Raw genomic sequence first — 16,259 nt, 5'->3', positions numbered from 1 at the left:
TGTGACGTTATCTTTCAATGCGAAATGTATATTCACTACCTGACTTCGATATCACGTCAACAAATTGTGGTCTTTTCAGTTAAAGAGTAAAAATGTAAGAGAAAACACATGATGAATTTTGCAACACATAACAAAATAACCTTTACATGATCAGATTTAATCTTTAGGTATGGGTACAAAGTTCTTGAGCAATAAAAGGAAAATAAAGGGAATTATTTTTGAAATTGCACGGTAGTAGTTAGGAAGTTTAGACATGGGCATTATTGGAAATCAAATGTGCATATTATTTTTCATTATCTGCTAGTAACTTATTTCTTGTGGAAAAGCTTAATGCTCACCAAAAAGGTCTATAGGTTTTTATATCCAAAAAGTGGCATTGAAATCCCTGAATCTACGCTGCAATTAATGCTGGTCAGTTGGTTGATATTTTAATATTTTTTAATTACTAAAAAGGCATTTTACCATTTTTAATTGATAGAAAATATAAAAACAATTAAATTTAATAATACTAGTCGTGTGCCCACACACACACGGAATTAAATTTGTAGATTATTTTTTATAAAAAATATTTATATCACTTTGTGCTGTAAAATTTGAAAAACCTTCTCAAGTTTTTATTTTTAAATATGGTGTTGTTTAGAGAGGTTTGTAAAATACAATAAAATTGTGTTGTATGTAATTACTAAATTACTTATTTTTTGTGTGTGTTTAGTTTGATGAGAGGGTTAGAATAGTAACTTTCTAAAGTTTTGGTTGACAAACAAAGTTTTATTAATAGATAGTTTATGTATTTTGAAAATCTACCTTTTGCATCCATATGTATATCCATCGTTATCTATGACCACCACGTCACCATTAAATTTAATTTGTTTCCTAATGCATGACCACATGACATTTGTCTATATTTTCCTTGTCAAAAATAACTGCAAATTGAAGGACTAATGCGGCCATGCCATGGAGAAATTTTTCGTTGTGATCAGAGCACGGGTGGTATAGTACACCACGTGTTTTTATATAAGTTGTGGGAAATTTGATTTTTTAAATTATTAATTTTTTAATATAGATATCTCATCATTTGTATAATAACTTATGGTGAACCACTCCGTGTTCCGATCACATTGAAAAATCTCTCTATGCCATGAAGAGAATGGTTTACTAATCAAATCTAGGTCCTTTCTTCCTTTTTGGTTTTTCTTTTTTATTTCTAATTTATTATTTACCCAAGTTTTCATTCGTACACTTTTTTTTTTTCAACATAGCATTATTGATGTTTAGTTGTATTATTTCTCTCCTATTGTAAGTTTTATAGGCCCGTAAATGACATGTTTTAAATCAAATTAGTATATGATTAGCCATTGCGTAGCTTATGTAAACACCTCATTCTTTGGTGTAAATATTTTGCAAATATTATGTGGTATTTAAAAAAGAAAGTATCTTCTTATTCGCGTACATAACCAAATTAGAAGTCGAGGGCGCATTCAAGGAAGCCCGTAATTGAGAACAATGCTAAATTTTTCCCCTTGTAAAGTAGTGCGATTATTCAAGGTGATGAATATCAATTCTAAAATACAAAAAGATTATCAAAGGAGTGCTACACAAGTCTTATGATCATATTTTAGAAACGTTAAAAGTGTTTATGAATTTAAAAATGTATTAGAAGTTTTATTTGGAATGAGCAACTGCTATACATTTCTTTCAATAAGCCTTCAAGTAAAGAAGTACATATTATATATTTCTAATAGAAGCGTTTTTTTAAGGTATTTTCAAACGCTCTTATTATTAAAAATAGAGTCTTACAAGAGAAAAGTAATCCAAATTTACTTGATATATGTAAGTTGAACTTTTTTTATACGAATTAAAACTCACATTGTACATCAGAGAGTGAATCGTGAAGTTTTCCTCTGCATCATATCTGCAAACAGAGATTAATGGAAACAAAAGGAACAAAGCAAACATGAGTAAGGTAAAGGCAATGCAAAAGTCCAGCAGCAGCACAAAGAATCACATGACAATTCTCATAATTAATAAAGATATAATGGGCTATTCCATCATCAATGTTGGTAATTATTTAAACGTCACGTGATCAGAGATATAAAAAAAAAAAAAACCACCAATTGTATGATAAAATATCTCATAAAAAAGGACATACCACAATCCTCAGCAGTATGGTACAATCTCTTCTCCATCATCAATGGTGGGTATTATATAAAAATATACATGTTGGAATTAACTTTCTAAGTTCAACATTAATTTCTTAATCCAAGTTCAAATTTGTATCTATCTAAAACTCTAAATTACGTGACAAGATAAATAATAAAGAGATAACATAAATAACCGTATAATAAAATCTCTCGTAAAAAGATATTTCAAAATCCTTCAACAACATTGAAGATATTTCCACGTGAGAATTCTCAAGATCAATAAACTAATAGTCCTACTCTCTTTAAACCTAGGGAATCGGTGGGTTTGATCCACGCACCCCGCACTCCGGCCCTTCGCCATCATCAAATGGTGGGGATTATATAAAAATATTCATGTCAGAATATAAAACTGCCATCCCCAACATCTTAATTTCTTAATCCAAAAGCTCTATAAATCACACCACAGCAGCACCAAAGTTTGTCTGGTTCCCTATCATCATGTCTCCTAATCTCCTGGCCTGACCTACTAAAAGCTCTAGACAGACAAAAGCAGCACACAAACACATTTTCTTGTTTTATGCACGCTCATTGGCCAAGTGCAAATCCCAGCCATTGATTTGTTTTTTGGTAAGCAATCCTAGCCATTGATTTGATGCTGAAATCAACAGGAAAATCCATACCTTCAAGCGCGACGCATTTTCGGAGAGCTCATTTGCTTGAGCTTGAGAGAAGCAGCTCGCTGAATTGTTACCGAAGGAGATGAGCCCAAGGGAATCCGAGCATCCGAAAGCGTTGTATCTGACCGCAGTGAATACGTAGAAGTTACTGCTGCTGGTTTTACCTTGGTTGATTTTTGGCGCTTATTATTTGGCTCAAAGGAAAGAAGCTCTTTGGGTCCAAATGGGCTCTGTGGTGTGTGGTACTCTCTCTTCTTTTCCAATATCTCCCACAGCAGCACCTCATCGTTTGCTTTTTCCTTCTCCATGCTCAAAAACTTCACATCAAGATAAACAGAGAGGCAATGTCACAGTGTTTTGCTTGATCTTGAAAATTAGGGATAAGGGTATTCAAATTGCTAACAAAGACGTGTGATGGTATTGAAATGCTAACAAAGGGCATATGCCCAAAACATCTTTCGACTAATTACATGATGCGGCTGTTGATACGTACTTATTACATCAATTATTATGACTAAATGGTGCGCCAATTCTATCATTATGCAATAAAAAACATATGGTAACAAATATGATCAATCATTCTAGCATTCTTCCCAGTTATCCAATCTAAATGACGAAAATGCATAATTCGTTAAGCAATTAACTGGATTAGCTAACACTTTCTAAAGTGGGATTCTTCATGCTTCACATCTCTTAACTGAAGCTGCAATATTATTCTGGCATAATTTTCTGATGCTATTAAAATTGGAATACAAAACAAAAATGCAGAATTTCATTAAGCAATTAACCAAATTAGATAACGTTTTCTGATATGGCATTGGTCATGGTTCACTTCTCTTGGTAAGAACAGTGTTACAAGAATACATACATCCAGTATTGAATCTACAAACTATCAGTCAAATGGAAAGAAAGAGAAGGGTGATTACCATCTGCTGGGCAAAAGGCTTTACTTTGGTAGATGCCTTATGAGGCTCAGGCAAAAACTTGAGGCACTCCTTCAACTTGCACACATTGTTCTCTGCTTCCCGGAGCCTACTCAAAGCCTCAACTCTCTTAGCCTCTGCAACCGCGGCCCTACTCCTCGCTGCCTCCATCTCAACCCTCGTCTCTCCCGCTTCCATAGCCATCTCCTTCACCAACCCCACCAACCTTACGCAACTCCCCTCACTCAAATCAGCCTTAACCCCCTCCACGTACTCCACCATCGGATCGCACATCTGCTCACCCAAATCCACCAGAAGATCATCCACATCGGTCTCTACTGACCCCAGCACGGCGCCCATTTCGTCAAACACCGCCCGGAGGAGCTTCAGGATTGCAATCTGGAAGGTCCGGTGGTCAACGCGGTCAACGGAGGATAGATAATCGACGGCTCTGCGGAAGAACTTCTGGATGTAGAGACGGCGGTGAGTGAGGGTTTTGACCATGTGGCTCTGGCGAGCGTTGACTTGAGTCTCGATGTGCTTCAGGATTCCGACCAGTTGAACCAGCTGATCTTTTTGCTTCTCCATCACGAGCCTCCCTGCCACGGCGGCTTTAGCGGCGTAGATTTCTTCCTTCGCTGAACGGCGGTTCCGATCCGACGATCCGAATTCCCCCGAGTCGGATCCAAAATTCTGCAAATAATTTAATCTTTAGATTTCTCATTCAGAGTAATTAGAAAATTGCAATTCGATTGTTTGGGAATTGAAACCTGATGCAGAGAATCGGTGTTTGTCTGGATGATGATGGTGGAGAACCGGCCCTCCGTCGACATCTCCGCCGTCTTCAGACCTACAAGCTTCATCAACGGAATTGCGAGCGATGCGAAGACTTCTTCGGCCTCCATCATTACACAAAGCAATTTAATTCCATTAAATTCAGAAATAGGAGCGAAAATTTTGAAAACTGGGGAGAGAAATTAGGTAGGTGGATACTTCGAGGAGACCGATTCGGATCTGAGATTTGAGATCGTGGAATGCGATCTTCATCTGTTCGTGATCGCACGTGACTCTTCTGAATTTCGACCGGAGATGCGGCGTCGCCGTCTCAGATGATCTCCGATGACTAACCATGTTTTGGCGGGAATCTTCGCACTGAAATGAATTGCTTTTGCCGCTTTTGAATTTAAGCCACTGTTTTGATGTTTACCAAACGGGCGGTCGTTTGTCTCTATTGAAGTAAGTAGGCCTGCAATAAGGATCAAGGCCCGATTGACTGAGGCGAGTTCAGCCTTATTCTTTGGGCCGTGAGCTGGCCCAGCTCAATCTCGGAATCAGGTTTTATTCTGGTCCTTCCAAAATGAATTGGATAATAGATTTTCGTTTCACAATAATTAGCGAATTCGAATTAAATTTATTCTCATACCTCTTAGTGTAAATGCATTATCATACAAAAATATTATATTTAAAAGTAGAATAAATTTAGAGAGAGAAGGTGCGACAATAAATAGATGGTTCAAATATTTTTTATGTATATCGCGCGGTCCTTCTAGGTTTCATAATCTTACTAAGAATACAATAGTACATCGGTCTAGTCCATGTCTAACACTACTTCTAGATTACACAATCACGCTTTGATGTAAATGGCTTACAACACCAGTTATGTCTGTAAAATAAAAAAGCAATCGTATCAATGCATAAGCAATTGATGAAGTTGTCTCGTCAAACACATATGAAAGAACACATTGATTTATGGGTGATGCATAAAAGAGATTGTTACACCAAAACCGTGCCAGGAGAAAGTATGAGTAAGTGTGTATGTGTCAATTCTTGAGTCTTGAGAACGTAGTAAGGCTATAGAAATAAACTAGGTATGAGCATCTCGATGTAGATGCCACATTAAAACATTGCCATGTAACAAAAATCTAACTTGAAATGTTCATGATCAAAGGAAAAAAGAGTACACTAAGGTCAAGTAAGCATGCTTTGGGACTCTATCTGATTTCAACTCAACTCCTCTTGAAACTATATATGTTGCAAATCTGATAATTTACGCAATCCAATACCTTGAACAAGTTTCCAGAAAGTGGGCTTTGGTAGACTTGGTGAAGAGATCTACTAGGTTATGTTAGGTTAAAAGAGGAATCACTTGGAGTTTATTAATTGTAAAGATTGAAATTTTACGAAAGTCTTGAGCATAGTCTTCTGCCTTTATCTATAATATGCTTGGTAAGGGCAACCTCAATTTTATCGTTGAGGTGGACTGGGGAGATCGATCCTTCCCTTTCACTCGCAATAAAAAAAAAATTATCATTATCATAATGGCAGATTGCAAAGAACAATATTTGGCTGCTGAAAATTCAACTATCATTCCTGCTTTCATCCAATCAGATTTGAATACATGTTTAATTTGTGTTTATAATTTCAATTATTTAGACATGTGTCCATATCTAATTGGATATAAGTAGGAGTGATCGCTGAATTTTCTGTAGCCAAGTATTGTTTGATTGCAAAAACTTTTATAATTACCAGCTTTTTTTAAATAGTAGATCATAACAGGATCCTAAAATATTGATAAAATTTTGTTCTAGGCTTCTAGCCTACTACATAAAATTCAGTCCTTAGTTTGCTCAAACTCTCTCTGCAGAACTGGCTTATCAGTTATATTGAAGCGCATAAAGTTTGCTCAATAGGGCAGGTGATCACCGCCGCCGGAGGCAGAGCTAGAGGCAGTGGCGTTGTTGCGCTCGGCGTGACAAAGCTGACGAAGCTTCGTGGGAACATACCAAATAGAGAGACGGGGATGGGAATTGAAGATGGCATCAATGTCCCAGCCTTGGCCTGCTGCAATGGCCACAAGAGGCTTGTAACATGCCTGCCGCCAAGCCCCGACATTTTCGCCCCTCTCCTTGAACGCTCTCCTCAGCGCATTCGATGCCTCCTCATCCAAGCAATGCAGGGCGTAGCAGTGCACGTAGTGCCGCATCTTTGGCTTGTTGATGTAGCTGGCCCCTGCCTTTTTGGCATACCTAAACACTTGGTTTGTCACCTGCATATATAATGTGTAGAGTAAACAAATACAAAACGAAATTATACATTTTGTTAAATCCGGTCAGATTATAATTGCGTACATTTTTTCTTAACACGTATTTGATTACATCATAATCGAATCATCGGACTCAAATCACTAGTAGAATCAAATTTGGACTAAATACTGAGCTATTTACCCGAAACACGTTTTTAATCCATGTAGTTTTCACAAAGACCTGCGTTTAATTTCATCTAATTCAGTCCATGTAGATTGCAAATTGTTCCAACTCGAGGACACCCCTCAACCTCAGCTTCCGTTAATACCTTGTACCAAATCGTTATGTGCACGGTACACAAAAGGGTAGATTTAACAGACTTCATACAAGAATTCAACAAAATTTGACCGGTGCCATTGAATTACAGTAATTTGCAAATTGTAGGGACCAACGTCGATGCTGTCTGCAATGGAGGCAGATTGTCTGCCCTCCCATTACCATACCCTTTCCATCCCCTCCAACATTGTGCCGTTACAATTAAACCACGTTAATATTTTATTTTTTTACAAAAATAATAAGACATGTTGACGTGGTTTAACCGTGATTGCAGAAATATGAGAGGATGAGAAGGGCATGGTAAAAGGAGGGCAGACAATCTACCTTCGTCTGCAATACGTGAACGAAACTAGGCCTCTACGGAAACTATAGAACTAAAACCGCTATGGACGCGACAATTTAATATTTATGTTGAGTTCGATTAAAAGATATAGATTTGTGGTGAAATTTAATACGGCCTACTAGCCTTTAATTGTACTACAGGAAATGGGCCCACAGTTCAATGACTAACTTGACGAAGTTACTGTTAGTTTCCACAGTAGAAATCAGCGTACGTAAAAGGGAGATGGGTAAAACATCGTACCTTGGTGGGACATTTTTCACCGCGCTCCTTGGCAATGTTCTGGACCTGGATCAAGAAATCGCGGCACTGCTCGTAGAGATGGAAGAGGTAATCGAGGCCGTTCTTTTTGCCACGCGCCACCTCCCCAGGCTCCGTCACAATGAACGGGTGCTCCCTCTGTCTCTCTCCCAGCATTCCCCCTCCTCCACCGTTCCCATGCCCAGTCATGTCGTCCATGTCGTTGTCGTCCTCGTCGTCCACACCCTCGTTATTATCATTATTATGACGCCCTCCAGCACTACAATTTCTAAATTGCCCCTTCTTCATCCTCCGCTGCTTCTTACGCCTCTCCCCTGCCGTCGCAACCTCCCACGCCGCCCCTCCGCCGCTCCCCACCATCTCCTTCTCTTGTTGCACCGGCTCCTCCGACAGCCCTGCACATCCCATGCACCACGTATCATATATATCCCAATCCAAATATAACAACTTAGTGCTCTAGTATCAAAGTCTATCATAATTATTTTCACACAATGTGACATGTTATGTTACGAAATATAAAACAATGGTTTCGATTTGTTCATGCACTCGATCGAGCATGTTATATTATACCAAAAGTAATGTTTTACAACCTATTTTTCTCCTTGATCATGGATCGTATTTTTCTTTGGGAATTTTTTTTTGAAGTGTTATTATATATACAGTTTCAATTTGCCATATGAACTAAAATTTTAAATGATTTGTCATATCAACTTTTCGAGATTTTTAATTTATCATTTCACCCTAACACCGTTATATTTCTCACAGAAAATAAGTCACGTGCCTCATGACTTGTGTTCATGGTTATGACTTTTGACCTCCTTTTTCACAATTTCTTTACTTTTACATAGTACAAACCCTTAAATTTGGCTAGTTAATAAACATGTGGTGTTCGTTTGAAAAACTTATATTGAACTACCAAAAAAAAAATAATACATTAGACTCACTAACATGAGTTGTAGCTAATTGCAAACTTTAAAAATTCACATGGTCAACTATGTCCTAAAAAAAGGTGGGCAATCATGGTCATCTCTTTCATTTCATTGCTATCATATCAAAAAATATTAGTCCATTGCCTGATCATGTTAAAAATCAAATTAAGGCACTAAGTAATGAGAAAATATTGCTTATAGTTCACAATATTGTAATTGATTTCCTTCAATTTCTATAGATTTCAGAGATAATTTAACAGAATTAAGGTGATATGACAAATTAACCATGAATTGAATAGAGTAACAAGATGTTGCAGTGTCCAAAATAATCCTGAACATAAGTTATGATTTATTTTGAATGAAAAACTTAACGAGTTAAAATGACATGACAAATTAAAAATTTCAGAAATTTTGATATGACAAATTAAAAATAAGTATATATATAAGTCTATAACATTTCAAAATTCTCTCCGTTTTCTTTTTATCATCCATTGGAAAATCTTATATTGTCACACTATTAATTTACATTTAAAATAAAGTTATATCAAAGTGTAATCAAACCCTAGATTAACTCACAAACCATACTACAATTAATCTAAGATACAAAGGTAAAGAATATTCATGTAAAAGATTACCAAAAAAAAAAAAAAGGAATATTCATGTAAATAGGTATAGTACCTTCTTGGGAGAGAGCATCAAGGGCATTGGTAGTGGTATCACCAGAGACATGGTTGCGCCGCCGAGAGTCCTCCTCATCAAGGTGGCGACGCTCGGCTCTGACGGCAGCTTTGATACCATACCTCTCCCCAACAAGCAACTCCCAGCGGAATATCTGAGAGAGGCTGCTCATCATGTCATCAAGCTCATCATCCGTCATGTCCAAGAGGGTCTTCACAGTAAACCCAAGCTCCGCTATCTTTGCCGCCGTGTAGTATCTGACCCCATATGCCTGGAACAAATCCTCAAGTCCTCCAAGTCCAAGCTCACCTGGCGGCCGCAAAGTACAACCAGCCGCCGCAGCAGCAGCTGCCGCTGCTGGTGGCACGGCTGCTTCCAGCTGAACCCGGTTCGTCGGCACAACCATGCCTCGTAGGCCCCACTTGAACAAGTTCGCAGAGAAGGCATCTGGATCCATATTTTCCACAACTCCACACAGCACAATGTGAACAGAGACTATTTTCTGGGGGAGCTTGTAGTGTTCTGTTCCTATAAAAGCAAGACGATTTTTGTTTATACTTCCGAAACTACCCTGTGTTTTGTACGAGTTTTTCCCGAGGTACTAACAAACCGGGGTTCGTATACTTGTATTCAAACTTGACACTTCCAAACCCAACCAAATAATAACAATCATATTGGAGGTGTCTTTAACTTGTTAGGGTCCATCCAGTTGGTCCCACTACCCAATGAACTTTTAACTTGTTATGTCTGTTAGCTCTAGCCTATGAAGATCTATGCATGGCTGTGATAGATTTGAGTTGAAATTTAAGGTTGGATTTTTGTTTTGGTCGAACTTAATGTTACATGGTCATTCTTACTAGAGAGATTTTAGTAGCGGTATTACGTGATCGGACATATAAAACAAGTTATTCAAAAGTTCCTACAGCTCATACGAATCATTCTACCCTAAACCCTAACAAGTAGAGCCGAATGAAGTGGAGTTTGTGAGAGAGAATGGACCAAGAAAGGGTCTGAGTTTTCTTGTTGAGATTTTTCTCCATTTATACAAATAATAGTTTGATCCATTCATATGCATAAATTACTTGCAAAAAAAACATGAGTAGTTTTTATTTGCAAACATATCAAACCTTTTCTATACAAAGGCAAGACTACCATAGAACTTCGTTGACATTAACATAACCTTCGATTTCGTTAAGCTAGGTTTCATGTGTTAGTATGTTCGAGACTCGAGCGTAAAAGTTAAGGATTTTTTAATATATTCTGAGGTAGCCTACACCAATGTTTTTGTAATTAAATCTTTGGTCATGAAACCACGAGCGAGATTTAAAGGATAAAAATTAGAGAGTTTTAACAAAATACTTTCGGTACTGTTATTTTTTAACGAAAAATCACATTTTTACCTTTAACTGGCACTATTCACTATACATTTAAAAATGACTTTTCGTTAAAAGAGAAATTTTTTTGAACTTTTCGTTAGTTTTCCTTAAAAATTATGATATATCTTACAGTAGCTTTTGGAAAAAAAATATATATATATTCACCTATAAAGAGGAATGAATCCTTTTGTGAAAAGAGAGCCAAATATCCTCAAAGTGCTAACAGGAAGTAACTTGTCCAACATTTCTTTGCTTGCTTGTTGTTGTCTAGCTACTTGTCTAGTATCCTACTTACCAACATCCAAATGTCCAAAATCTGTGACATGATTCAAACATACAAACAATTTTAAGGAGACTATTCTAAAAGTGAGACATTGTATAGACTCATTTCATGTTTTTAACACAATATTTATAATATTAATATGAAAATTAATATTAAATTATAAAATGACAGAGAGTTCATAAAATATCTCACTTTAGAAACGTCTTGTTAGCATTTCTCAACTTGGTAATAAAAGATCTTGACAGATATGGATTGAGTGTGGGAAATTAGTCATGGCTAAAAAAACGAAAACCCTAATTTGGTCAAATGGAATGTTAAAATTAGGATTGGTGTTTGTGTAATACATGGTAATTTTTACCATCGCATCGTCATCAGATCCATCACACCCGTCAGTCGATCTAGGGCAGCGTGACACACACAACCACCATATCTCTGTTGAGATTCTCGAACCTTTCATTGCTCCAGCAGGCCAAGCATGCATGGAGGGCATAACCGTAATTTCATGACACGTACACAATGTATTATATAGTTTACTGTTTCCATGGCAGAAATGATATTAATAATTTGGCAGGGCAAGTACAAGAGTTGGGCAGGTACTTCAGAACTGAAAGGCTGCTTTTGTACTTTCAATGCCCCATCAATGGGGGTCACGATCAGGTGCAGCTCCGCCTACCTATTCCCCTTCCCCATCTCGACCCGTGGTCTGATGAATACGATGTTGAAACAATTCCGGACGCGTGTCGCGTGGAGAAGAGGGGATGTGGTGGGGCTCAAAGAACACTGCCAGCTGGGCTACTACTAGAAGAGATTTTTCAATGTGAACGGTACACGGAATGATGCATTACGTGACATTATATAAATGATGAGATATATGTGCTGAAAAGTTAATAATTTAAAAAATAAAATTTCTTATTACTTCTATGAAAACAAGTGATATATCATTTGTATTTCTGTCACAATAAAAAATTTCTTTACTGGTGAATTGATGAATGATGAAGCGTGGTGTAATGTAACGGAGGAGAGAAATTAGAAATTTACTATAGACGTTAACAAGATGAATCCGGATTCTCGTCAGATTTTTTTATGCGAGATATTAGAAATCTGTTAATTATATCCGTTTATCGTATATCGTGTAATTTAATTATTTTAAATATTTTTATTTAAAATTAAATACAAATAGTATTTAACAAAAAACTAAACACACGATGTACGATGAACGGATATGATTTACAGATCTCGAAGATCCTCACCAAAAAGATTTGAAAAGGATCCTAGTGGTAACAAGATACTGCCTTTATCAACTATTAAGAATAATATTAAGAGTTATGTTAGGAAGTCAAAATTTTAAACTAAATTTACAAACTAAATGATATTTCACGAATAAAAAATAAACACGTTAATCAATGCTTAAGTAATAATCTAATTATCAAAAAACAAATTATTTTATTTACAAATTTAAATTAAAAAATTTAACCTTTCTAACATTATAATATATATTTTTGGTCAACAGAAGGTGTTGGATGGGACGGGCCAATGTAGAGTTGACACGTAGTGTACGGTGGTTCTGGGATGACACCGAAAGAAAGCAGTGAGTGACTCAGGCAGTCAGGTCCAGGAGGAGGAGCGCTCCTTCTTACATTGAGTCATTAACAGTACTCTTCCTTTTACCTAACCTTGCCCACCATTTTTCTTCTTTTTAATTTTATTTATGTTTTTTTTTTTCATAGTTTTTATTCACCAATTTTTTGAACAAACAATGTTATTTTATTTTCACAAAAATTATCTCTAATATTGGGTTAAAACTTAAAAAAATTTAATTCAAAAATAATTTTTCTACTTCAATCATTTTGAGTTAAATCATTAGGCCGAAATTATTAAAGAACGAATTTATGATTATTTTTTTCTTTAAGTAACTTTTTTTTTTAAACTCAAAAATTATGTTGACTATCATAATTTAATTTTATGAACATTTTAACAAAAAAATATTTAAATTATGATAAATATAGAAAAATTACTAAACCAACACCATGAAACTCGTGGAACACTACGAAAAAAATACGAAACACATGAAAGAATTTGTTTTAATTATTTTAGCTGTTCTATTTAAATTTGGACCGTTAGATCTTTTTTTTACTGTTGAATTTGATTATATTAGGTCTAACTGTTGGATTCAATGATTTTATAATATCAAATGAAAAGAAATACGCATATATATAGTGGGTCAGTGCACTAACTTAGTTGGGGAAGGGGGGTTAAATTTGCCCCAAAAATGAGTTTTTGGTTAAAACTCATATTTGGCCCAAGGATTGGAGCAAGTTGGAGTAGGTTTAAAACCTAAAATTTGAGTTTTACTCCAAAGGTTAGAGTAGGTATAAAGGGGAGGGAGGTGGGCTAAGTCTCACAATTGATAGCAAGAATGTGGATCAAATTCGCATTTAGCAAAAATCAAGCATAAGACTTCTCCCTTACAAATGAACAAGAATACACTAGACCGTAATACTAAGTGTCATTTTGCCAGTTTTTTATTTCACATGATTTTAAAGATCCAATGCACTACTCATTAGATATGATCCAATTCACTTAGAAATAAGAGGTCTTATATTCGATTCTCGTCAAACACAAATTTATACCAAATTATTATGACGAACTTCTTGCGAGACTTAACTCATTTTGCACATCTTGTAAATAATTAATGTCACATGTATTTAACAATCTGAAATGCGATGCATGTATGATACCACATTGTAATTTTTTGGAGATTGATTGCAGGTCAACTTAATTTGCCCATTTATTCTCAGATTTTTGTACCAATTTATTTGAATAATATTTCTTTCTGACTTTATTTTAAAACGAATTCTTTTATTTCAGCGATATTTTATTTTAACATAATTTGAACTACAGGATGGGGCCACTTTACCCTAACTTTGTTTTCACCCCTTATAACATAGTGGAATAAACACGCCTACCAGAATTACATTAGAGGCACCATGGGCTATCTTTTATTTTTTTTGTTTTTTTTTTGGGAAGAAGATTAGGTGCAACTAAATGTATATTTCTTTATGCTTATCTCTCATCTCTTGTGAATATAGAGAGATACATTAAGTGATATACACTTGGTTGCACCAAAAAATTTGGCGATGTCGACATAAGTGGGGGTGAAAGGGGAAATTAATATATATTTTTAAGGAGAAATTAGGTTTTTCTTTCATCTATTGCATTGATTAAAACCTTATTTCTTTACAATTTTTTATCAAGGTCCTTAGGTTTTAATGAATGTCATTATTTCAATAATAAAATATTTGCATATTAGTGTCACATACTAACACCGGGGTGCAGGATAATGAGCTATAAATGCATCTCAAAACAATCGTACTCACTACCATCAATATATACTCACCTGAAGCTTACCTGAGCGTCCGCAGTCAAGCAACTATATATATAACCATATAATGCATAATCAAACATAGAGAGCATTTGACATGGCATATTTGTGGATTTGCTATTTTGAGTATGGTTTTGAGATAGATATGCACGCTATTTTCTGGGAAATTATACAAGTTTTACGGCGAGGGGTTATTATCTTTGATAAGTGAAACGGTTTTAAAAAAGCTTTGTTTTTGCCCACTCACGTTTTCTGTTTTGCGCCCCTCCAGGTTCTAGTAGCAAAGTTTCTGTTTCGACGAGGATTCTTGGCATATCCCAGTACAGGTGGCTTCCTAAGATGGTATAAGCCTTATCTTACCTTACTATACTTTACTTATGCTTTGTAATCATGTGTGCAATGGGTTCATACCCGCTCACCGCGCACTCGTGTACCTAGGCACTTTTAGGTTTAAATTTATTCACTTTTTTCACATCACCATACTTTATGGCTTCGTCATATTCCAGGTGTTGGCCAGCACAGCTCGATTTGGCGTCCTAGTGAATATTCCGGGTCGGGGTGTGTTAATTAGCATAAGTAAATTAAGTTTCTAAAATATATTAATTTAGTGTTGGAAACGTTGCATTTGATATATTTATATTTATGGCTATACTTTGTATAATATTTTTATTTTTAGTTTGTACCCAATTTTAATTTGCAACCTTTTTTTTTAATTTGTACTAAATTTCATTTTAGTTTTAATTTGTACCCATATATTAACTTCTTTTTGTGCCCTTTTCTTTAAATGATTTTGTGAACACGGAAAATTCCTAAAACGAAAGAGACAAGAACAACGTGCACAAAATAATATTTGTGTTTGATGATTTTGGGTTACAATCTCTCTCATATTTGATCCTTTGATTCGATCTCCGTAAGGTGTTGATTTGTGGATGTTTCGTTGATCCAAGGGCCGTCGAGGCTTGATCTTGGATGAACTGTTGGAAGTTTCTTCAAGGGGCCGTGGGCTTGATCTTTGAAGGTGGATTTGAGCGGATCTTCAAGGAACCGTTGGGGCTTGATCTTGAGGATGAGTGTTTCTTCATGGGCCGTTAAGGTTTAATCTTGAATAACGGTGATGAACGGATCTTCAAGGGCTTTTGGGCTTGATCTTGAAGAACGGTTGGATGTGTGGATTTGTTGATGTTGTTGATCCAAGGGCCGTCGGGGCTTGATCTTGGATGAACGGATGATGAACGATGGTGCTTTCTTCAAGGGCCGTCGGGGCTTGATCTTGAATTGGTGGAAGTTCTTCAAGGGTCGTGGGCTTGATCTTTGAAGGTGGATTTGAGCGAATCTTCAAGGAGCCGTTGGGGCTTGATCTTGAGGATGAGTGTTTCTTCAAGGGCCGTTGAGGCTTGATCTTGAATAACGGTGATGAACGGATCTTTAAGGGGCTTTTGGGCTTGATCTTTGAAGAACAGTGATAAACGGATGATGAACGATAAACACTTTCTTCAAGGGCCGTCGGGGCTTGATCTTGAATTGGTGGAAGTTCTTCAAGGGCCTTTGGGGCTTGATCTTGAAGGTGGATGATTGTTGATCCGAGGGCCGTCGGGGCTTGATCTTGGAAGAACGATGAACGAAGAACGAAGAAGGCTTTCTTGATTCTTCGGGATGAACGGATGATGAACAATGAACACTTTCTTCAAGGGCCGTCGGGGCTTGATCTTGAATTGGTGGAAGTTCTTCAAGGGCCTTTGGGGCTTGATCTTGAATGTGGATGATTGTTGATCCAAGGGCCGTCGGGGCTTGATCTTGGGATGAACAGCTGTGTGGATTTATTGATGTTGTTGATCCAAAGGGCCGTTGGGATGAACAGTTGTGTGGATTTGTTGATGTTGTTGATCCAAAGGGCCGTTGGGGCTTGATCT

General features: G+C 36.6%; 2 protein-coding genes across 2 annotated transcripts; both read right to left on the bottom strand.

Annotated features, from left to right (window-relative positions):
* Positions 1-1,613: 1,613 nt before the first annotated feature.
* On the bottom strand, positions 1,614-5,006 carry LOC126598805 (uncharacterized). The gene is made up of 5 exons (XM_050265173.1): positions 4,735-5,006; positions 4,512-4,640; positions 3,745-4,434; positions 2,822-3,135; positions 1,614-1,912 (listed from the first exon to the last, which is right to left on the bottom strand). Exons 1-4 carry the CDS (start codon positions 4,870-4,872, stop codon positions 2,824-2,826), a joined length of 1,269 nt encoding a protein of 422 aa, XP_050121130.1. The 5' UTR covers positions 4,873-5,006; the 3' UTR covers positions 1,614-1,912; positions 2,822-2,823.
* Positions 5,007-6,237: 1,231 nt separating this feature from the next.
* LOC126598808 (floricaula/leafy homolog) lies at positions 6,238-9,834 on the bottom strand. The gene is made up of 3 exons (XM_050265175.1): positions 9,309-9,834; positions 7,684-8,096; positions 6,238-6,787 (listed from the first exon to the last, which is right to left on the bottom strand). Exons 1-3 carry the CDS (start codon positions 9,763-9,765, stop codon positions 6,425-6,427), a joined length of 1,233 nt encoding a protein of 410 aa, XP_050121132.1. The 5' UTR covers positions 9,766-9,834; the 3' UTR covers positions 6,238-6,424.
* Positions 9,835-16,259: the final 6,425 nt, after the last annotated feature.

The sequence above is a fragment of the Malus sylvestris genome, chromosome 14, assembly GCF_916048215.2.
Source record: "Malus sylvestris chromosome 14, drMalSylv7.2, whole genome shotgun sequence".
Taxonomy (NCBI): domain Eukaryota; kingdom Viridiplantae; phylum Streptophyta; class Magnoliopsida; order Rosales; family Rosaceae; genus Malus; species Malus sylvestris.
This window is presented reverse-complemented; position numbering and strand designations above follow the sequence as displayed.